At 48.6% G+C, this 23,506-nt stretch overlaps 1 protein-coding gene across 6 annotated transcripts in view; it reads left to right on the forward strand.

Moving 5' to 3' along the window:
- Nucleotides 1–307: 307 nt before the first annotated feature.
- BCL2L1 (BCL2 like 1) overlaps nucleotides 308–23,506 on the forward strand; it is a 48,379-nt gene continuing 25,180 nt past the window's right edge. Inside the window, exons 1-2 of one of the 6 annotated variants that reach the window (XM_045444961.1) lie at nucleotides 308–424; nucleotides 1,956–2,649. In XM_045444961.1, the coding sequence (XP_045300917.1) occupies nucleotides 2,086–2,649 (564 nt within the window). In that variant the 5' untranslated portion in view covers nucleotides 308–424; nucleotides 1,956–2,085. Of the gene's footprint in view, nucleotides 539–667; nucleotides 1,669–1,955; nucleotides 2,650–23,506 lie in introns of those variants that run through there. The other 5 variants (XM_045444960.1, XM_045444963.1, XM_045444962.1 and 2 more) reach the window with 5 other exon arrangements.

Here is a 23,506-nt window from a genome sequence, read left to right on the forward strand (position 1 = left end):
ACTCAGTGAGGGAGGTTGTGTTTTCACCTATTTTACAGTTAAGGAAATTGAGGCACAGAGCAGTTGAATAACTTCCCCAGCTGACAGAGTTGGAATCCCAGACACAACGTTCTTAGTTATAACGCGACGCTTTTTAGATATATAAACACAGATAGAGGACACTGACTAAATGAACGCACCGAAATGTGAATATAAACGTTGACTTTTTTTTTTTTTTGCGTCTCCATATTCCCCAGATCTGCCGCAAGGGGGCGCTCCCTCCCAGGTGTTGACGCCAGTCCTCAAGGCGCGCACTCCCTTTGCGTCTCGGGCTCGCGCGCGCTGCCGCGGCACCGGAAGTGACTGAGCTTGCAAGTTCCCCCGGTCTCTTCAGGGGAAACTGAGGCCGGCTCGTTCGGAAGAGACAGCACGAGCCGTCAGCCAGGTAGGCCGGCCCGGGTCCGCAGCGCGGAACTTGGCTACGAAGAGCCCTCGCGTCTGGAAACTACCTGGCCGATGAAGGGGGGACGTGGCCCCCCACGGCTCGCGGGGCTCGCAGGTGAGAGCACCGCCTCCCCTGTGCGTGGCAGGCGCTGCGCCCAATGGGAGCCCTCGCCGTCCCGCTTCCGTGCCGACTGGACTTATGGATTGGCTACGCCGGGGCGGACCGCCGGGGGCGAGACCCCTCCTTCTTGAAAGGTCTAGGGGGCGCCCCTGAGGGAGAGCGGTTGCCTGGCAACGGGGCGGTGGCCCGGCGGGTACCCGGCCTAGCGCGCGGGAGAAGCCACCAGGCCGCAGCCCACCCGCCCCGGGCTCCGGAGAGGTGCAGCCCCCGGCCCCCAAGGCCTCCCGGGGCGCCAGGAAGCCACCTTGGGCCTGTCCTCAGGAAAACGTGGTCTCAGCTGGGCGGGGGGTCGGGGGGAGACGTTCGAGCAGGCCTCAGGCCCTCTCCCTGACCTGAGGAGAGGCCCGGAGCCTCACCCTCACCCCCTCTTTGTGCAGGGCGCCGGCGGCCATTGTGTCCGTGCGGGGAATGGAGGACCCGGCAATCCCCCACCACCGCCGCTACATCCAGGGCCTTTGGGGAATTCAAAGAAAATCGGCGGTGTTTCTGGGGGGTCCCCGGCCGTCAGCCTCCCGGAAAGGCCCGGGGATGGCCTTTCCGAAGTCAGACCGCAGATCCGAGGCAGTTTCCCCCTCCTTCTGTCCCTTCTCGAAACCTTGAACCCCATTGAGAAGTACCTTCAGGGTTTTGGAAGCCTTACCCCGGGCTGGTACTTAAATAGAAACGACAACAACAACAAAAAACCTAAACCCCACACCAGCCACCTCCGGGAGAGTTCTCCTGGCTCCCAGTAGGAGGCGGAGAGCCAAGGGGCGTGCAAGAGCGAGGGGGCTGGGCTCTCGGGTGGCAGGAGGCCGCTGCCGAGTGGCCGCCCTCGATCCGGGCGATGGAGGAGGAAGCAAGCGAGGGGGCCGGTTCCTGAGCTTCGTAATTCCTGTATCGCCTTCTGGGCTCCCAGCCTGCCGGGTCGCATGATCCCTCCGGCCAGAGCTCCTTTTTTTGCCAGCCGCCGTGAGGCCGGCTGAGTTGCCGGCATCCCGGCTGCCACCTCTTCTCCCGACCTATGTTACAAAAGATCTTCCGGGGGTTGCACCTGCCTGCGGTCGCCTGAGACGGATTTGAATGTAGGTGGTGCGGGGGTGGGGATGGGGGGCAGACTGCCCGTGCGGGTGACTTTCTGAGGAAGGCATTTCGGAGAAAAAGGGGTGGCTGGAGTAAAAAAAAAAAAAAAGCCTGTGTGATGATTCAGAAAGAGCCCACTGGTGCTTTCAATTTGACTTCATTGAAGTCTCCTGGAAGCTAGACCCAGACCTTCCTAAGAGCCACAAAGAAACCAGTTCTGGTACCTCCAGGGGGAATGGGATATTGTAGGGTAAATGGCATGCATATTAATTTTTTTTTTTTCCTGAAGCTCTTTCTCTTCCATCAGAACCTTATCTTGGCTTTGGATCTCAGAAGAGAACCACCAAGCAGAGTCCAGACTCAGTGAGTGAGCAGGTGTTTTGGACAATGGACTGGTCGAGCCCATCCCTATTATAAAAATGTCTCAGAGCAACCGGGAGCTGGTGGTTGACTTTCTCTCCTACAAGCTTTCCCAGAAAGGATACAGCTGGAGTCAGTTTAGTGATGTGGAAGAGAACAGAACTGAGGCCCCAGAAGGGACTGAATCAGAGATGGAGACCCCCAGTGCCATCAATGGCAACCCATCCTGGCACTTGGCGGACAGCCCTGCGGTGAATGGAGCCACTGGCCACAGCAGCAGCTTGGATGCCCGGGAGGTGATCCCCATGGCAGCGGTGAAGCAGGCGCTGAGGGAGGCCGGGGATGAGTTTGAACTGAGGTACCGGCGGGCATTCAGCGACCTGACATCCCAGCTTCACATCACCCCAGGGACAGCATATCAGAGCTTTGAGCAGGTAGTGAACGAACTCTTCCGGGATGGGGTGAACTGGGGTCGCATTGTGGCCTTTTTCTCCTTCGGTGGGGCACTGTGCGTGGAAAGCGTAGACAAGGAGATGCAGGTATTGGTGAGTCGGATCGCAACTTGGATGGCCACTTACCTGAACGACCACCTAGAGCCTTGGATCCAGGAGAACGGCGGCTGGGTAAGGACCACGCCCCTTGTGTGTCTCTTTCTCTTGGCTTCTGGTCAGAGATCCCTAACAGCCTCTCCCCTGCTTCTCCATACTGTTGTGCCGGGTGATTATTGGAGGTATTGTTTGTTAAGGATTTGTGACCGGCCTCCTTGCACCACAAGAGGTTAGCTGTTCTCAAATACAGATGACCTAGATCTTGAAGGACCAGGCAGCTTTCATTCCGGTCACCCTCACGGCCCCGCTCTTTCATACTTGTGTTCCAGTTTCCCAGCGGAAGAAAACAACCTGTGTGTTTATTTGGCCCCAAATCTTTGCGAGTGGGAAGTGAGTCCAGTCAGTGCTCCCCTCACCACAGAAAGGGCTGCTGAGTGTAATGCCTGTGAGCCCCTCCATTCTTACTCCCCCCGGGATGTCAGTCCTGTCCTGGGCTTCCCTCCCACAACTCAAGTTCCCCTTTATTTCAGAGTTTGCATACATGTTCCTCTCCTCTCAGAACAGGGCACGGCCAGGCAGAAGTTCCCACTGGCTTGGATGGCTGAGGATGGTCAGATTCTAGGGCAATGTAAGCTGTGCCAGTGGGCTGGCCGTGTTTGCGCTGCTCCCCTATGTTCCTTTGCTCCCAAGTATGTAACTTTCTGCATGGCTGGCCTGTTTGCCGAGCTCTTGCTGTGTCACGCATTAAGCCCGGGGACTTTGCACCTCGCTGCCTGGGGTCGGTTGGGGAGCTCCAGCTGTTCTGCCTGTTGCTTTCCGGCCAGGGCCCTGGGGCCTCTTCATGGAGCACTGTGTGCTGGCAAAGCGAGAACCCGGTCTTTGGGACATTGAGATTCAGAGACAGACTTCGGGAACAGACTGACCTAGGCTTCAGTGCCAGCCCGGTCACTTAACCAGCTGTGTGACCTTGGACAGGCCAGTTTACCTTGAGCCTCGGTTTCTTCCACTAAAAAAACGTGGCAAGCCCTCTTTGCCTTGTAGGATATTGTAAATCTCGGAGCTAATGTGCGCAGTGACTGGCACCAGCAAGTTTCCATAGTAGTAGTTGTTACTGGTTCCAGACGCACTTTCTAGGCCCAGGAGTCATGCCTCATTCCTTTCTTAGGGAGGAAGAATTCTCTTGCCCATCACCAAATTAGGAGGAGACAGTGGTGAGAGGTTCTTTACCAATGGTCATTATAGGCAGTTTTTGCTCTTCCACAGTGAGATGGGTCCTAATTTCCTTGCTTCTGTCCCTGCGTAGGGGAGGTGCAGGGCTTATGAGAGGTATTTGGTCCCCTCAGAATACCCAGAAAATTGAGCAGTCTTTGGGAAATAAGTCATCTATTGAAGGAGCTGAGGTGGAAGGGGCCTTGCACCGGGGACTCTGGAATGTCAAGAATGCAAATTATCCATAGGCTGGGCCTAGGGCGTGGCACTTCAGTTTACCTCTGAGCAAGAGACCTCCTAGTTTGCCCTGGAACCCTTCCCCCGTCTTATTTCCCATTTCTTTGCAACTTCATTAACTCTTCCTGCTGCTAGTTCTTGTAAAATACAAAGGGGTCAAGTCTGTAGAGGTCAGATGACTGGGGTGGGGTTGGGGAGGTAAAGGTGGAGAGCTCTCCAGCTAAGGCCGACCAGACTTGAAAGCCATTCTGTAAATGAACTCCCTGGGGGGATAAATGATTAAATAGTTCCTGTTGGTTTGTGTGATGACCTCGCCGTTCCCTCCTGCTTTGATTCTCTTTGGGGGCAAATATTTGTTCAGCTGATTCCAGGAGGGATGGGATTCCAGCGCTTTAGACACACCCTCTGAGGCATCTCCTGGTAGACTTGGGCCTTATGCCCACCTTGCCCAACTATTGTCTTTGGACAGTGGTGCTAATACCAGGTGGGTTGTTGCCAGCTATTAACAAAAGACAGTCTGGGAGAGGAGCCTGTTCCGTCGGCCAGCCTCTGCAGAGGGCTACGTGGATCAGAGAATTGCCAGTCGCCCAGTATTGTACGTAGAAAGAGGTTTTAGACACAGCAGCATAGGGTGAGTTCATCAGATCGCCCCTGGATTGAAATTCCATGTTCTGTCTCTTTGCTCAAGGATTTTCAGAGCCCGTTAGACAACATACCATATGTTACTTCCTCTTGGTGAACAGAGGGGTTGTGTGCAGAAGAGCAAGTTATGTCAGCACCATTTCTCGGCACACATGCTCCCTGAGGCCAGGGCATAAAGAACATTTGGCTGGGGATCCTTTGGATAGAAGCTACCCACCCATCCTGTTTGAGCTGCACAGACTGGCTGCTGCAGTGGCATCTCAAAACCTTCCTGGAGGCTGTGGTGGATCCACGAGTGTAGGACTTGTGGGCCATTATCACCTTGGGGTATGCTCTAAATTTAGCATCCCTACCGGAAAGGGGAAGGAAATGAACCTTTATGGAGTACATCTTATGTATGAGGCATTGTGTTGGGTCTTTTATTTATGCAACCAAAATTTATTGAGCATCTACCATGAGGCAGGCACTGTGCTGGCCATAAGCTGCACGTGGTATCTTCCCTCGTGGAAATGACATGCTATTTCATAGAACCCACACAATAACTTTCCAAGGTAGGGGGGTTTATTCCCAGTTGACATGTGAAACTCCTGATAGCTAAATGACTGGCTCCAGGTATCCCTCAACCAGTTAAGTGACTGAGTGAGAGTTTATACCTAGGTCAGCTTGACTCCAAAGCTTGAAGTCTTTTCCATCCCATATCAGGTTGTCCTGGGAGTAACAAAGTGACCCAGACATGCTGGCACAGAAAGCCAGAGATGCAGTAAGGCCAAACAAAACATGCCTGTGGAGGTACTCACTCTGGTCTGTGATGCTGGCATTGTGCAGGTAGAACAGTGCCTTTGTTGGCCATAGCAGGTCCCAGGTAGTCTGATTCTGGCACTGGTAAAACTCAAGTGGGCATTAAAGGTTTTGCCTAGCCAGAGTGACCTTCTTGTTAGTTTTTTCATGGTTAAACCCTCTCAGGCTTAGATAAGAATCATGTGCATGTGGGGAGAAGGTGGCCTGCTTCAGATCTGTCTACTTAATTGTGGGTGGGTTCCAAGGACTGGAATTTCAGTCACAGCCACACCACGGCCTTACTGGAGTCACATGGCAAGATGCTGAACCTGTTTGTCTCTGTTGCCCATCCATCTCTCTCACCTGTAAAATAGAATAATGATAGCCACCTGCCATAGCTTGACTCTAGTAAAGGATCTAGAACAAAAGCCCTTCCTGGGCTTTAATTGTAGGGTGGAAGAAGCACCTCTTTAATGAGTGGGCTCTCTTCCTCAGAAAACTGAACTTTGGCCTCAGAGTTTCTCAAGAAACAAAGCCAGCTCCTGAGATAATCATCTAGATTGGAATATGATGTGACCTTCTCTGTAGGAACAGAGTGTTTCTGGGGCTTTCAATGGGAATGTGGACAGCTTTAGGGTGAGGACCCAGGTAGACTAGGCCATTTTGGGATCGCTGTGCCTGGGAAACCCCTAAGCCTGATGGAAATACCATTGCTGAGAGCAATGAACAGTGTGTGGGGAGAGGAAGCGTAATTTGGCCTTTCCCAGGTTGCATGGCTCTGTGGTCTTCTAGTTTCTATCGGTTTCTTCTTGCCTATTCTGGCTTCTTTGGCATGGGTATATGCTTAGCTGAAGCACCTCAGTGACCTTTGCAGATCTCAGCAGCTGTTGGCAGTTCTGCGGTTTTCTTGGGGAAACCCCATTAGAAACCCCAAACGTGGAAATTTTTAGTAATCTCATTCAGGTCCCAAAGTGAGGTAGAAATGCCTCAGGGACTCCACCTCAAAACACCCAGTTCTCCTGGATGTACATTTGACATTGCTTTTAAAATTCTGTCACCATCACAGAATTTTCCAGACTTCCTGGGACTAATTTCCCCAGTGGCCCCATGGAGCCCTTCAGCCTCTGCTAGAAAATTACCCAGGTGTTTTTTCAGGGGGTCTTGACAGAACCCAGAAGATTTTCTTTTCTTTTGTGTGGACAGTCACCACATTTGTTTGGGCTGCAGGAAGCAGCGGTTGTCAGCTGTCCTTTCCCCAGCAGGTATCTGTCCTGAGACCGATGGACTTCAGCAATTTTGAGTACCCACAGCCTTCCATCATGGGGCTTTCTTTCAGCAACCATGGTCTTGTCCGGGTTTAGCCTGGATAGATTTAGGGGTAATTCCCAGTGAGCTGCTCTTCGACAGAAGCATAATCTCCTACTACCTTAATTAGCAGGGCCCTGTCCCCACCCCCAACCTCCAACCTAATTCCAGAGTCCTCCCTCGGGACTCCCTCTTTTTTCTTTGAAGGAGTCACTCTGCTCCTGGAGCCACTTCTCTTCTGTCCCTGTAGCCGACAGTCTGTCTTCCCCGTTCCCAGTTGGCAGACCTGAGTCAGACAATTCCACTGGGTCTTTTTGTTTAGCCTGGGGAAGAGAAGACTCAGGAGAATATGATCACCAGTTTCAAATATCTGGGAAGAGGGCCTAAGCCTTTTTTTATTGGTAAAATACCCAGCAGAACTCGAATAAATGAGAGAAAAAAACAGTGGTAGTATTAAATGAGTGTAAAGAAGACATTTCTAACACGATCATATCTCTGCCGGATTTAGGGGTTTTCCTGAAGGTCAAGTCTGTATCTTGCCCAGAGGCCTTGGGCATAGCAGGCACCTAATGAAAGAGATGCCCACTAAATTTCTGAAGAAACACAGCTATCAAACCAGAAACCAGAATAATAGTAATGGAAACTCCTTTACCTGATGGTTCAGTCATTGATTCAAACAGTGTTTATTGAGCTTCTATGCACAGGCTGTCCTAGGTACTAGGGGTACTGCCTTAAGTAAAATGAAGTTTTGCCCTTGTGATGCTCACATTCTAGTGGGGAGAGACGGACAACAAACATGTAGTTATGCGTATATAACATATCAAGTGAGAGTAAGCGCTGTGAAGAAAATAAAGCAGGTTGAAGTATAGGGCATGCCTAGCAAGGGAGGTGGGGCTGCAGTTTTAAGAGTGGTTAGGGAAGGCCTCAGCAAAAAGTAATATTTGAGCCCAAACCTGAAGAATGTGGCAGGAGAAGAACTAGCAAGAGGGAGAGTGATTGGGATTGAAGGGGGAGAGGTGGCCAAAAGCCAGATTGCACAGGGCATTACAGGCCACGATGAGGACTTGGCTGTAGTTGAATGAGTGAGAGACCAGAAAAAAGTTTGGAGCATGGGTAAAGTGATCTGAATTCTGCAAGGGCTGCAGCCAGGAACCCTGTGATGAGGTTGGTGCAACTGCCAGGTTAGAAAGAATAGTGGTTTGGATCAGGAGACGGAAGTGCGAGTTGTAAGAAGGGACTAAGAGCATATGGCCAAGCTTGCACATGGCATGTTGATGGAGGCCACATTTTTTAACCACTAGGAGGTCATGAAATCGAGGCTAAATAAGCTAGATGTTCTTCAGCGATAGTTCTGTCCAAATGTGGTATCCTGAATGGTTGTCCTCCATTCTAGCAATATTTCTGTTTGAAATGTTGTCTGGGCCTAGGTCCTAGCTCACCCACATCTAGCTGTGTGACCTTGGGCAAGCTTCTTGAATTCTCTGAACCTTGGGGCAGATGATATCTGCTTCATCAGGTCATGACAAAGACCTTATGAGGCACGCCCAAGATGTGTAGAGCCTGGCACATGTTGTTAGCATAATTCCTATCATTTTTACCCCAGAACTCAAGTCAGAAACCCATTCAGCATGGATTCTCCTTTTTTGGGCTCCATGCCCCTCCAGCACATCCTCAGGGCAGGGTCCTAGCAGTGTTTTTGTCATGGCAGGAGTCCATGGTGTTTCTGTGCTGTGGTGGTACAAGCACTGGTCATAGAGTCAGGATCCTTGTTCTGTCATTCTGCTCTGACTCACTGTCTTACCTTGGCCAACTCACTTCACCCCCAGGCTCCAGTTTCCCCCAAATCTGTAGGACAGAGGGTTGAAGTGGACAGTCTAGGTAGGAATCTGGTTGTCACTGGCCTTAAGCCTTGTGGCCAATTCCACCATTAAGGCATATTAATTACATTTGAGGATGGCTCTTTCCTATCAACAGCTACAGCACTTGAGCTATAAAAATTAAGTAATTCCAGTGTCAATACAGGGTACTTTCTCACTGACCCCACAGTAATAATCTACATTTATGTAGCACTTTGCAACTTCCAAAGCGCTTTCATATCCACCTTGCCTTTTTGATGCATATAGCCACGCAGCAGGGTGAGCCGAAGGGAAATCAGGCTGAGAGAGGTGAAATGGCTTGCCCAAGGTTACACATCGGGAGGAAGAGGCAGGGTTTGGATTTGTGGATCACTTGACCACCTACTTGCTGTGTGACCGTGGACAAGTCTTTTAACTTGTAAATAGCCGCAATGATAGTGCCTTGTTCTGAAGACTCAGTGAGTTAATCTACTTCTTAATGTTCTCAGAGTAGTGACTATCAGTATCAGCAGCAAACAGCAGCCACATCCTAGGGCTCCTTCTGGCTTCCCGTTTATTACATATTGATTTTTGCAAATAGTGTTTTTGCAGAAAGAAACTGCCTCTGGGACCTTCTGGTACTTGGTTTCATCCCTGATGAGACTCTCAGGCCAAGCTGGAGCCTTACAGCTAGCTCCAAGCTACAAGGCTTTTTGGGCAGACTCCAGAGCTCCCCTCGGAACTAGAGGTTTTTCTCTCGCTCTTCAGGAAATGCCATTGCAATGACTTCCATGGACTGCTTCCTGTCCCAGCCCTGCAGCCGATTCCTGCTGGTGAGAGTGTAGAAACTGGAAAGTAATGTCCCTAAAGACTCCCCCCTCCCCACAAACTACTTTTTTTGGACGTGTCCCTCCCTTTCCTCTTGTCAGTTACTTTCTTTGCTCCCTCCCCCTTCACCCTTCACCTAGCTTCTCTCCCCAGCCCTTGGTCAACCCTTTAAGATTTGAAAATGCATTTCCAGTTAGTTCTGTCAGAACAGTTCTGTTCTGGGGGCCGGCCAGAACTCCATCTCTCTCCCAGGCTCCATCACTCAGTAGCAGTTTCAGTCTGGGACTCCCCCTAGAGGGACATTAAGCCTGTCACTTGCAGTGCCTTGTGTCATCCATTAACCCTGAGTTTCCCCTGAGATCCCTACCCCCCCCCCCCCCCCCTGCTCCATCCCCCTGCACAGGATGGAGACTCCTAAGAGAGATCTTAGAGGTTTGGCACATATAAATCCTGCCTCTTGGAGACTGATGACGGAGGATGGAGTGAAGTGGAATCAGCCCCTCCCCCCTTCACCTTTCAAGAGGAAGCTAGAAGGTTGAAAACCTTGTTGGACAATCATCTGAGGAATGGGAGCTAGCTTGGGAGGGGATTGGAACGCACTCAACTATGCCTCAGATCCTTTGTTCCGCTCTTGAAAGGGAAACATTCCCCTCCCTCCTCCCTGGCCACACACACGTGCCTTTGTTCCCCCCGTCAGGCCAGGCGGAGCCAGGAACACAGTGTCCCTTCCAAGGAGCCTGACTTGTCTCCCCAGAGGCTGGCTTCCTGGTCAGCAGGATTGAGATTTTTGCTCAGGAACCCTCCCCCCCCCCCCCCCCCCCCCCCCCCCCCCCCGCCCCCCAGCCTCCTGTCCTTTCCTTGGAAGAGTCTTTCTCTCAGCAGCTGAAAACTTGACTACAGAGCTGTCCAGGGACTTCCCTGGAATTATTCCATGGGATGCCCACATCCCAGGATTAAACAGTCCCTCCCTCTTATTCCACTTGGTGATTAATATTATTGTTAACATTACTATTAATAGCACCTAACATTTATCAAGTGCTTACTCTATGCCAGGCATTGTTCAGAGTGCTTTATATGTATTTATTTATTCCATTCGTCTAGCTGCACTTTAAAGTTGGTACTGTTATTAACCCCATTTTACAAATGAGGAAACTGAGGTACAGAGAAGTTAAGCAACTTACGCAAGGTAGCACAGGTAGAGGTAGTAAGTGGCAAAGCCTGGGAGAGTAGTTTCCAAGCTCCCACTTTTAAGTACTCGGCCCCTGCCCCCCATTGTACCAGTGTTTAGATGATGGTGGGTATTTATCCAGTGCCACTTACGTGACAGGCCTTTTACCAACATCATCTCTTTGTTACTGTCCTGACAACTTTACCATTATAGGACACTGAGATTTGGAGGGTTTACTTAGCAGGAGGCAGAGTCAGGATTTGAAACCAAGACCATCTTACTCCAAACCCTGTGTTCTTTTTCTCTACCCTTCTTAAAAGCCCTACAAGGTTATCTTCATTCTATGGTTGGGAAAAACTGAGGCTCGGAGAAAAGTGACATGCTCTAGGCCTCATAAGCTAATACCAGGGCGACCTGGGCTTCAAACTCGAGGTGACACTTTTAACACTTTACTGCCTTAGTAGTCTGTAGCGTGATGATAGTAGCTTTTATATGCGTGTGAACGCTGTGTAATTTACCAGCCTCCTTTGTATACATCATTTCACAGCGAGGTAGGTGAGGTGGGTATGTTTAGACCCATTTCAGGAAGGAAACTAAGGCAAGGACTCTTGTCCCACAGTAAATGGCAGAGTCAGTCTTACAAGTCTTTTTCTGGCTTTTAAGGCCTGAATGTCATATATAATGTCTGCCTTCCCTACGGCTGTTCATTGCTTGGAGCTGTCCTTAGAGTTTTATTTCATTTGTTAAAGCAGCAAGTACTGATGAATGTTTTACATGTGCTAAGTGCTGGGGATACTGTGGGTACTGGGGTGAGTAGACCTGGGTCCCGTCCCTCAGTGGTCTGTTTCCGTGCCCCACACCTGGGGCCTTGCTAGTATCCTTCTGCCATCTGAGTCAGGCTATATGTATCACCCGTCTACCCCCTCTATTGCCAGACACACCAGGCAAGGTTCATTATAGTTAGTGTGTACTGATCACCTTCCACACACCCATAGATAAAACTCCGGACTCAGACTTGAAGCTTAGCTTGATTTCTTGCTCTACTACATAAGTACTAGGCATATCAGTTTCAAGTTCTCACCCTTAAACCTGAGAGAATACCAACTCATCAGAGTAAGGGAGGCTTAAGCAAGAAAGTGAAATTTAAAAGTGCTTTTTAATAATAATAACAGATACTGTGTGTTGAGTGTTTGCTCTGTGCCAAGTGCTACATTTATGCCCTTGATGTTAATCATCTTGTTTGGTCCTCACAACTGTGTCAAGACAGAGAATCCAGAGCTTCAAGAGGCTCTATAGGGGCGCCTGGGTGGCTCAGTCAGTTAAGTGTCTGACTTCAGCTTAGGTCACGATCTCACAGTTCTTGGGTTCGAGCCCCGCGTCGGGCTCTGCTGACAGCTCAGAGCCTAGAGCCCGCTTCAGATTCTGTGTCTCCCCCTCTCTCTGCCCCTCCCCAGCTAGCACTCTGTCTCTGTCTCTCAAAAAAGAAAATAAAAATGTTGAAAAATAATAGTAATTAAAAAAAAAAAAAGAGGCTGTATAATATGTCCACACTAACATACCTTACAGGAGGCAGATCTGGGTCTCGCACTCAGATGTATCTGGTGCCAAAGCCTACCCTCAAGCCACTGCGTCATTGCTTCTTTGCAGGTCTGGACTGGCTTATTTTACCCTGAGTTCCTGGCACAGGGCCTGAGGTTGGGTAAGGGCTTGGCCAGCATCTGCTCAATGAACATGAGGTTATTATTAGATGCAGGTTAGATGACAAAAATGTCTCTGTCCCTAAGGAAGCAAACTCATTTGCAGCAGGAGGAATAGACCCGAAACACTTGGTGAATGGCTCCAGGCAAACTGTGCCAAATCTGTGGTGTCGTTTCCAGAAGCAGAAGAGGACAGACCCACTGGCTGCATCCCACAGATGCCCTGGAACTCTGCCAAACCAGGCCACTTCCACCATCAGCTATTCAATTGATGACTCGGTCCAGAGGCCTCCACTCCCAGGCTGCATCATCAATATGCGCCTTCTCCCTTGCCAACTGCACTGCCAACCCAGACCCTCTCCTGCGCCAATAGTGGAAAGTGTCAGGAGGGGAAAGATCACCAAAGGCTTGAATAATAGCCTTCTCAGCAGTGTGGCTTTGTGCAATGCAATGCACACTGAATCCTCAGTTTCCCCATCTGTAAAGTGAAGATAAGAGTCATCCCTTAATGAAGATAATAGTAGTAATGTCTTTCTCATGGAATTGCTTTTTCTTCAGCCTGTATCACTCTTCTCCTAGATCTGATCAGGGCTGTCATCTTACCATTTAAGTCTCGACTGAAATTATCACCTCTGGAGAAGCCACCCATGTTTACATGTTTACCGTCTGTCTCCTCCAGTAAAATCTAAGTCCCCTGGAGTGTAGGAGTTTTGTCTCCTTTTTTCCTTCATCCCCAGCGTCTAGCAGAGTGCTTGGTGTGGAGACACTCAGCAAATATTTGTTAAATGAGTGAGTGACCCTGTAGCCCACCTAGCACAGTGCCTGATGCAGTATACTCAGTCAATGTTAGGCATCATTATTACCTGTTAGGAAGATGTGGACCATGAAGGCTTTCAGTAGTTGGAAGGAATGTGCAAGGGCAGCCTTGGTAGGTAAGAACCACTCAGGCAGATCTGGAGGGTAGAAAGTGATGCGTTTGGGAGGTAGCAAGAGGGCAGACTGGCTGAAGAGGGTCTGGGTTGTGAGTAAAGCTGGTCAGGGAAAAGGGAGCAGTGACTGATGGCAGAAGTCTCTGGGCAGAGGGATAGGGATGGTTGACAGTACAGGTGGGCCCAGTGGGGAGAGGCCCAATACCAGAGGGATGCAGCCAGGTCTCCAGTGATGCCTGGGAAAGAGAATCTCTTGCCAGCTGGGACACAGCAGGGAAAACTGCAGGGAGATAAAAGCCAGAGGCACCTGTGACCTGTGGATCAGGTAGGCTGCCCGGGTTGTTATTTTGGGGCTCTGGGGCAGGTGCAGATTCAAAGGCTTGATTGAAGCCTTTTGGCAACTCTTGTCTCAGTAGGGTAAACATCACCTGTCTCCTGCCACCTGTGGCAACAATGCCAGGAAGGTACCCTAGGAAGGCCCAAAGGGGCCCAACTTTTTTGCTGCCCTCATGGAGCAAGAAATACCCACCATGACAGGCCACTCCTTCCCTGTCGTACAACCCCCTTTCTGAAGGTCTCAGGTGGCAATAAGATACCTCCTGCCCAAGAGGCCTCCATGGTTCTGGCCCATGGAAGGCAGGGGCAGGGCTTTGGGAGCCGTTGACAGCTGGGCCCAGCTGGGGGAAGGGATCAGTTTGGGAGCAGGTGCAGATTTCAGGGAGGGCGGGGCCTGAAGGGAAGTAGGGATCTTGGTAGACTACAAAATTGCCCTCCCCATCCCCCAGCCACAGCTGGCTTCTCTAGGAACCTGATGACCTAGTTACAATGCTTAGAAATTGTTAGCTTAGCTTGCAATTTAGGGCTGTACCAGTCTCTCCTTTCTGAGGCTTCTTAGGTCCAAAAGGTGCCCTGGCATTCCCCCAAGGGGGTTCCGTGTGAAGGATATGCACTGTATCACATGTACGGGCTTCTTGTCCAAGAAAGGAAAGAACCAATCAGGTTTCTCCCTTCTTCCTTGATGTGCCCTCCACCCACCCAAGGGAGAAAAGACTCCCCTACCCCCACCCATGCCCACTTCTTTCTCTCTCTGGGGGGTTGATGGGTGGCAAACAAAGGTCACAAACTTCTTACCTGGAGGTTCTGTAGAGAGGGAGACTCCTATTCCCCTAGAGATAGCTTGAGCACACCTAACCATTTCCTCCTTACCTTCTCATCTGTGTGATGTTAAGGCTGGATGGAAGGGGGTGAAGAAGAATCTTTTGGGGGCTCTGGAGGCTCCAGCCCTGCCAGTCAGTAGCTGCTCCTGGTGTTCCTGGTGTCTGCCTCTCCATGGCCTCCTTCAGACAAATTTCATCACTGTTAAGAGGCACAAAATTTGGCAAACCAGTACTGGAGCCTACTTGCCCTATAGTTATCCTTGGACAAATTACTTATCTCCCCTAGCCTTAGTTTCCTCATTTATAAGAAGGAGGTAATAATATATAGTGCTTTTCTTGAAAGACTCTTGGGAGCATGAAAATAACTGGTAAGATACATGGAACACTTAGCGTGGGGGCTGGCATATAGTAAATATACTAAGTATGACAGCTACTATTACTGCTATTATTATCAGAGTGTCTTCACAGGTGGTCAAGTTGCTGTGGTCACTATGGGCGCTACTCTCCAAGAGAAAACTTTTAGGTTGAGAGAGTATGTGGATATCCTTTGAACCAAGAGCTTGGAGATTTTAAGATCCTGAAGCTGAGGCCAGTGGTCTATAACCTTGTCCTCCACCTCCTCCACAAGTGCCCCAAGTCATGCTCTGTTCACAGTAATCGTGGCTGACCTGGCATTTGGCAATAGGGCGTATTTGATCTTTGCTGAGTACCTCCAGGAAGGCAGGGCCCTCCTCCTCTGCTTTATTTACCGCTGTGTCCCTAGAACCTGCCACAGAACCTGGAACATAGAAAGCACTCAATCATTATTTGTTGACTGAGTGGAAGGCTTAGTGAGTTGAATATTTAAAGTATATAGAAGTTGGGGCGCCTGGCTGGCTCCATCTGGAGCGTGTGACTCTTGATCTTGAGGTTATAAGTTTGAGCCCCACGTTGGGTGTAGATAGTACTTAAAAATAAAATATTTTAAATAAAATAAAAATAGAAGTACAGAGAAGCACACCTAGCGCATAGTAGGTGTGTGACGTGTGTTTGAACGATTAAACAAAGTGTTGTGAGGCCTCTGAGTTTTTCCAGGATGGCTCCACTCCTCGTTTGCTGTGTGGCCATAAGCCTCTTGCCCAAGCTCTGCCTGTTGCCTCATCTGTTGCAGAAAGATAACACCCGCCTTGCCTCCCTCGTGGGCTAGCTGTGAGGCCCAGGGAGATGATAGATGAAAAAGCACTTTGAGAACTATAAATATTTGGTCTTGTTGCTGTTCCTTGACGAGGTCACAACCATAGCTGTGTCATTCATTCATTCGTTCGTTCGTTCATTCAACCAACAAGCATGTTTTGAGTAGAAGCAATAGCTGGCTCACTTATCTGGCTTCACGAATTTGGACAAGTTACTTTACTTCTTTAAGTCTGAACGTCCATAAAATGGAAACAATACTCTTTTCACAGGATTGTTGGGAGGAAGCCGAAAGCAAGGCCCCCTGAACTTATCGAGGCTGAAAACTGTCTCTCTCGCTGTCATCAACTATGATGAGGCCTAGCACTTGGTGGCTGAGGGTTTAGTGACATTAAGCCATTACTGCCTTCTGTAGTCAAATTACCAGACAAGGCCAGAACTCTTGAGTGTGACTCAAATGGGAAGTAGAAATGAGTGTTCCCTCCTAACCCCAGGATGTCCTCGCCTGCCTAGGCTGGACTGCTGAGTGGGAGATCTGACCCAGCCAGGATCAGTACTGCTTAAACATAAAACCATGAGGCACAGTGGGCCTCACCCCACGCTCACCTCTGATTCAGAACAAGAACATCCCACCCCTTGTTCTACCCACTTCTCCGTCTGCTACTCAGCCAGAAAAATTTCCCTTTGTTCACAGCACCCACATTCATATGAAACCCTAGGGGTTACCATATCAAGGAAATCTTCAGGGAGTCCTCAGAAACAGCCCTTTGGGGCAGGGTCTAGTGAGGGAGCCCAAGTCTAAGTTCAGGGTCTCCTGGGACTGGGTCAAGCAGCAGGTGCAGGCATGAGGCCCCAGGCTGGTGGCTGAGTGACGAAACTGAGAGATGTATAGGGCCAGACAAGAAGCCAACCTAGAGGAAACTGCCTGCCTGTCCATGCAGGTGTGTGGGCACCTGGGGGCAGTTTCTGGTTTGAGTTAGTGGTGGAAGTTGGCTTTCGAAATCAGTACTCCAAACCTCAGTGAGGGAAGCCCATGGAGCTCCAGGGCAAAGCCTGCAGTCGGCACCCAGTCTGGGCTATAGAGTCCGACACGGCTGAATTTGAATCCAGGCTCCATCACGTACCAGCTGCTTGTCCTTGGGCACATTCCTCCCCTTCTCTGAGCCTCTGAAAAGTGGAAATAAAATAATACCTGTCTCAGTTTTTCATAAGGATGAAATGAGATCATACATGTCAAGCTCAACACAGATGTTAGAGTAATTTTAACAATAGTATTTTTTGTGCAGTTCCACTTAAGTGTTCATATGTATTAATTCTCTGAATTCTCAAAACAGTAGCACTGAGGTAGGTACTCTTACTATTCTCATTTTACAGAGGAGAAAAGTGAGGCATAGGGAAGTTTAAGGAATTTGCCCAAAGACACAGCTACTAAGTGGTGGAGTCATGGGTTGAACCCAAGCCTGCTGGCTCCAAAGCCCACGTGTTCTACCTCTGGATAAGGAGGGCCCAGTAAATGTTGCTGCTGTTACTCTTGTATCCTACATTGTAGCCGTCTGTGGTTTTGGCCTATCTGCTGAATTCTGAGCTCAGTGAAGGCAAGAAACCCATCTTAATCACCTTCCATCCCCAAAGACCAACATAGTACTCATAGTACTCATTAATATGTGCTTAATGGCTGAGAATATTCCCCATCTTCATTAATCAATCAGTAGCTCTTTATCGACCATTTCCTGTAGGCTAGATTTGAACTAAATCCTGGGAGGAATGCAAAGTACAACTGTGTCTCTGTAAACGGAAGATTGGGTGTGTGTATGGTTGAGGGGGAGAGGGGGAAGCATTCCAGAGCACTGTGTCATTGGCAGAAACTTCCACACAGGAGGCAAAAACAATACAGGTGGCTTGGGGATGTTTTGCAAGCTGGGATTCCCACCCCTCCCTGACTGGGCCACTCCCTCCATCTTCTGCAGAACAAGGTGGCACAGATTCCCTACTACTGCCCTAGGCAGAAACCGCTCCTTCTCTTTGCACTCCTTCTCTTTGCGCCCTCTCCAGTGAGGAGGGTGCATCTTTCTTGCTCATGCAGCTAGTTCATGGGAGCCTAGAATGACAGGGAAAGAATCAGAAGTTTGGAGCTGGGAAGGGACCTTAAAAAAAACACTACTGCCAAACCAGGTTGGGGGGGCGGGGAGGGAGGGGGGCAGGGTGGCTCAGTTGATTAAGTGTCTGGCTCTTGGTTTCAGCTCAGGTCTGATCTCACAGTTTGTGAGTTCGAGTGGAATCTGCCTCTGCACTGACCGGGAGGAGCCTGCTTGGGATTCTCTCTCTTTCTCTGCTCCTCCCCCACTGGTGTGTGTTTGTGTGTGTGCATGTGTGTGCGCGTGCGTGTCCACACTCTTTCCCTTTCAAAATAAATAAATAAACTGAAAAAAAATTTTAAAAACCAGGTCCAGATCTTACCACATTCTTGCTTGTCAACCTCTACCCACTTAGAATAAAACCCAGGGTCCTTACCAAGTCTGCTAAGACTTGCATGATCTGGTCCTGGCTGCCTCTCCCATCCTCCATCCATTCCTCCACTCCCTCTCTGTACCCTGACCACAGAGGCTTCTTCTGTTCCTTGTTCCCGTCACACTTGTCCCTGCCTTCGGGCCTTTGTAGTTGCTGTTTCCGCTACCTAGAGTGCTCTGCCCTGGTGTGTGCCTTGCTGGTTCTTTCCATTGACTCAGCTCCCAGGTCACCTCCTCTAAGAGGTTCTCTTTGACCTTTTGTCTAAAGTAGCTGAGCTACTTTGTTTAGTCTTTTACCTGCTACATTATCTAGTCTTTTACCTGCTTGTATTTTTTGTCATAGCACTGATCTCTGACATTTTCCTTTTGTGTGTTTACTTGGTTTTTGTTTCTTCCACTGGAATACAAGTGTCATGATTATAAGGACTTTGGTTTGTTCATTATTTTATCTGTAGTTCCTAAAACTCTAAAACTGTTCCTTGCAGGTAGTAAACATTCAGTGAATGATTTTGGAACAAATGACTAATGACTGAGCAAATGAACAAACTTGAGATGTTGTTTTCATTTTACACATGAGAAAACTGAGGCCCAGAGAAGTGAAGCCAATAAGAATTGAGAGTGTTGTTTCAGCTCATCTTTTGAATGCTAAGTGCCAAGCACTGTGTTTAGTGATTTACTTGCATTATCTTTGTTGCTTCTCTTTAATTGTTATAATGAGTTGTTTGGAACATCATTTTTTGTACACCATTATAGCATTTACAAGAAAACTAGAGGAGCGGCTTGGTCGATTGAGCATTTGACTCTTGATTTCAGCTCAGGTCATGATCCCAGGGTTGTGGGATCAAGCTCCATGTTGGGCTCCTCACTGAGTGTGGAGCCTGCTTAAGAGTCTCTCTCAGGGCATCTGGGTGGTTCAGTCGGTTAAGCTTCCAACTTCGGCTCAGGTCATCATCTCAGTTTGTGAGTTTGAGCCCCGTGTTGAGCTCTGTGCTGATAGCTCAGAGCCTGGAGTCTGCTTTGGATTCTGTGTCTCCCTCTCTCTCTCTCTGCTCTTCCCCTGCTAATGCTCTGTGTCTCTCTCTCTCTTTCAAAAATAAACATTAAAAAAAATTTTTTTAATAAAAAAAAAAAAGATTCTCTTTCTCTCTCTCTCTCTCTCTCTCTCCTGCCCCTCTCTCCCACTACTGCTCTTTTTCTTTCTTTCTTTCTCTCTCTCTCTCTCTCAAAAAAAAAAAAAGGGAAAAAAAACCTAGACTCTTATTTTTTTTATTGGAACCCCATTCTGTTTTACAAAGAGCTGGAGGCAACTTAGGAAAATTCATGTAACTAGAAGGATTTAGCTAGAGATGTCAGGTGAAAGAAAAGTATGGGTAAGAAAACAAGAGCCAGAACTAAAATAGGGTCCACAGAAATGGATACTTGAGTCTCTTTGAACTGAGCAGTTTTTCTACTGTTGTTATGATTACTAAATTATGCCCAGATTCTTGAAAATGTTTTTTTTATTTTTTAATCCAATCACCAGGCACTTAGCTGGCTCAGTCGGTGGAGCATGCAACTCTTGATCTTGGGGTTACGAGTCTGATCCCCACATTGGGCATGGAGCCTACTTTAAAAATAAAATCCCAGGGGCTCCTGGGTGGCTCAGTTGGTTGAGAGTCCGGCTTTGGCTGAGGTCATGATCTCGCAGTCTGTGAGTTCAAGCCCCACATCGGGCTCTGTGCTGACAGCTCAGAGCCTGGAGCCTGCTTCAGATTCTGTGTCCCTGTCTCTTTGCCCCTCCCACACTCATGATCTGTCTCTGTCTGTCTCAGAAATAAATAAACATTAAAAAAAAAATTATAAATAAATAAAATAAAATCCTCTCATACACTTGACCTTGAGATTGTCCCGACTGCATATAATAGTCCAGGATTTGTTGGCTTCCTCACCACCTCATCAGCTGGACTCCTGGACTAAGGCAGCATGATCTCTTCCTTCTCATTTACCAAAAGAGCCAGTCCAGCAGGGAGGAGCCTGGCCTTTGCCTCAACCCCAACTTTGTCTCAAAGAGAGCCTTTTCCCTAAAAGATTAATTGAGATATCACCCAATTGAAGACCCAGTTCTTAAGACACTTTGAACCAAATTAAAGAGGGAAGACATCACATGAAAAGAGATGTTGTGAAAGCTACCAGTAAATGCTAAATGCCAAGTAAAAGAAGCACATCACAGCAGAGGGGCCATTAAAGCTGGAGCTTACCATAGAGAGGGAGAACTGGTGCTCCCAGCAGGGGGTCACGTGAGCTAAGATGTGCCAACTGGGATGGACTCTTGAGAAGAGACCCATGAGCAGCAGTAGTCCAGTTGGGAGTATGTGTGGACTGGCCCCTCTCTTACTAGTTGATAAAACCAGAAAGGTCAGTTGGAGACAAATTTGTGGAAGCCTCAAGTGCCAAGAAAAGATTCCGAGGCCCTCCTCGGCAGCCCTGGTATCCCAATAGATGAGTCATTGCCAGGCATAGATGCCCATCCTGGCTGCCTATCAGTCCACTGATTCCCAGGTAGCAGTGCCAGCATCTGAAATGGGAGCCAGGACCTTGAACGGACAGTGAACAGAAGAGTAAGTGTGGGGCATTTGTCAGGTGAGACTCTGACCGTCCTGGGTGCATTCCTTCATTTTGGTGATTCAGCAAATGTTCATTGGGCACCATTTACATGCCAAGCTTTGTGCTAAGTGCTGGGGGTGCTGTGATGAGCAAGACAGTCAAGGACGCTGCTGTCACAGAACTCTTATATTAGTGGGGAAGACAGCTAGCCTGTAAAATAAAATGATTTCAAATAGAAGGTTAAACAATGTAAAGAAAATGAAACTGAGTAATGGAGTATCTAGGGAAGCAACTTTATGCAGGGAGATCAAGGAAAGCCTCTTTAAGGAGGTGACAGTTGACCCGAGTTAACCTAAGTAAGGGGAAAGAGCCAGCCTGGGAAGATTTGAAGCAAAGATTTTGCAAACAGAAAAGCAAGGCAGGGGTGCACTTGGCTCATCCAAGCTTTGGGCCAGTGCAGATACTCAGCTCTGACAGCGGCGTGCCCAGTCTGGGCCTTTGTTTCCTTTTGAAATGTTGTAGATGAAGATGTTCTTCACACCTCCCTCACAGACATCCAAGGGGAATAAGGGTGACTGCCATTTATCGAGCACCTGTCGATAGCCGTGTTGGGTACTCTGTGCATTTTCTCATTTAATTCTGCCACCCAGCCTGTGTGGTACATGGTCTGTTGGCCCCAGTTTCTCTTCCAGTGAGGAAACTGAGGTCTGGAATGGTAACGTTCCACGCCTAGGATCCTGCAGCTTGTACACAGTAGAACCTGGATTCAGATCCAGATTGGTGTGGCTCTAAAACCAGAATTCTTTCCGTTGCCCCACCTTTGGAATGAATGAAGCATTGTTAGTTCAGGATGTGCAGAAAGCCACTTAGCAAAAACAGCGTAGAGGAAGAAGCTTGGGATAAGGGTCTTGAATGATACCTACTATCCTTGCCAACTGAGAGGACTCTTTTTGCTCATCTTGAGGAGGATGCCTCTGGAGCCTGGGGTTACTGTTGGCCTTTGCCAGAGGCATGTTCGGACTTAACCAGCTGAGTATCCCCCAGTTTCCTGCTTTTACCATCTCAGCTGCTGGTCAGGAGGTTTGGGAAGGTGACATCATCTAGCTGAATCAGCTGCTGCTTCTAGACACTTTAACGGGAACCGAAAGTCATTGCTCCTTCCTTTCTGCTCTGCAAGTCTCTTCAGAATGAGGCTGGGGTACAGGTATTCCACCTGTCTGCAGGGGGTTGGGTGGAACAGTGCTCCCACTTTTAGAGAGCTGGAAGGTTCATTTTCTTGGAGAAAGCTGTCCTCAAGGCTTCCCAAGCTAAAGGATCAGTGTTCTTGGGAAATAGAAGGATTCACAGGAGGGTGAATGTTTGTAGTACCTCTATTATTTATTTATTTATTTATTTATTTATTTATTTATTTCTGTGTCGGTGTGGAATTTTTTTCTAATTTTAATTCTTTTTTTTTTTTTTTTTTTTTGAGAGCAAGAGAAAGCATGTGTGGGAACGGGAGGGGCAGAGGGAGAGAGTGAGAATCTTAAGCAGACTCCACACCCAGTGTGGAGCCCAAACAGGGCTCAGTCTCGCAACTCTAAGATCATGACCTGAGCCAGAAGCAAGAGTCGGATGCTGGGGTGCCTGGGTGGCTCAGTTGGTTAAGCGTCTGACTTCAGCTCAGGTCATGATCTCACAGTTCGTGAGTTCGAGCCCTGCGTCGGGCTCTGGGCTGACAGCTCAGAGCCTGGAGCCTGCTACAGATTCTATGTCTCCCTCTCTCTCTGCCTCTCCCATGCTCATTGTCTGTCTCTCAATAATAAATAAATGTTGGGAGGAAAAAAAAACATGCTTAACCACTGAGCCACCCAGGTGCCCCTCTTCCACCTTCCCTGAGCCCTGTGACCTCGGCAAGAACTCCGGACCCTTCTGATCTCTTTCACCTAAGTCCAAGGTCCAGGCCCAGCACTGTAGGATGGGCAAACAAAATGTTATTTGTGGACTTCAGCCTTCTGGCATTTAGAGTCTGGTCAAGGGGACAAAAACCTTAGATTTCAGAGCAAGGCAGCCGCCACACTAAGATCTGTTGAAATACCTGCCTTCGCCTCTTGACCCAGTGGTCATAACATAAAGGAGAAAGATAAGTGAAATACATTTAAGAAAGGAAAACAATCAAAAGAAAGTAATAAAAAGATGGCTCAGTGCCAGGTAAGTAGGACAACAGATGGCTTCTTTGTGCTGTGACTTTGCCTCTCTCAGCCTCACTGTTTTCACATATAAAATGGATTTCACCAGGGTTTTGGCTCCTTGGGTCATTAGAATATTACATAACACATGGAAAGCATTCAGCAGTGCACCCGGCACCCAGGGAGTATTCATTAAATGGTAGCCCTTTAGATAGGTTCTCAAAAGAGAGCCAGCCCATTGGGTTAAGGTCAGGGAAAAGGTGGGCTTAGAACTGGACTTTGGAGCTTGGATACACTTGTGGATGGATGCTGATCATCTGCTGTGTAGTCTTTGACAGTTGACTTTTTACCTCTCAGAGCCTCTGTTTTCTCTGTAAAACATGGGTCCTGTTAGAACTCACTTCACAGGGCTATTGAAGGGGTTATTAAAGTGCTATATTAATGGGGCACCTGGGTGGCTCAGTCGGTTGAGCGTCTGACTTCGGCTCAGATCATGATCTTGCAGTTTGTGAGTTCCATCCCTGGGTTAGGCTCTGTGCTGACAGCTCAGAGCCTGGAGCCTGCTTCGGATTCTGTGTCTCCTTCTCTCTCTGCCCATCCCCCGCTTGTGCTCTCTCTCTGTCTCTCAAAAATAAATAAATAAATGTAAAAAAAATTTTTTTTTAAGTGCTATATTAATAGTGGAAACCACTGACTAGAGTCCCTTTCCAGTATGTGCTA

This window comes from Leopardus geoffroyi, chromosome A3, assembly GCF_018350155.1.
Source record: "Leopardus geoffroyi isolate Oge1 chromosome A3, O.geoffroyi_Oge1_pat1.0, whole genome shotgun sequence".
Lineage (NCBI taxonomy): Eukaryota > Metazoa > Chordata > Mammalia > Carnivora > Felidae > Leopardus > Leopardus geoffroyi.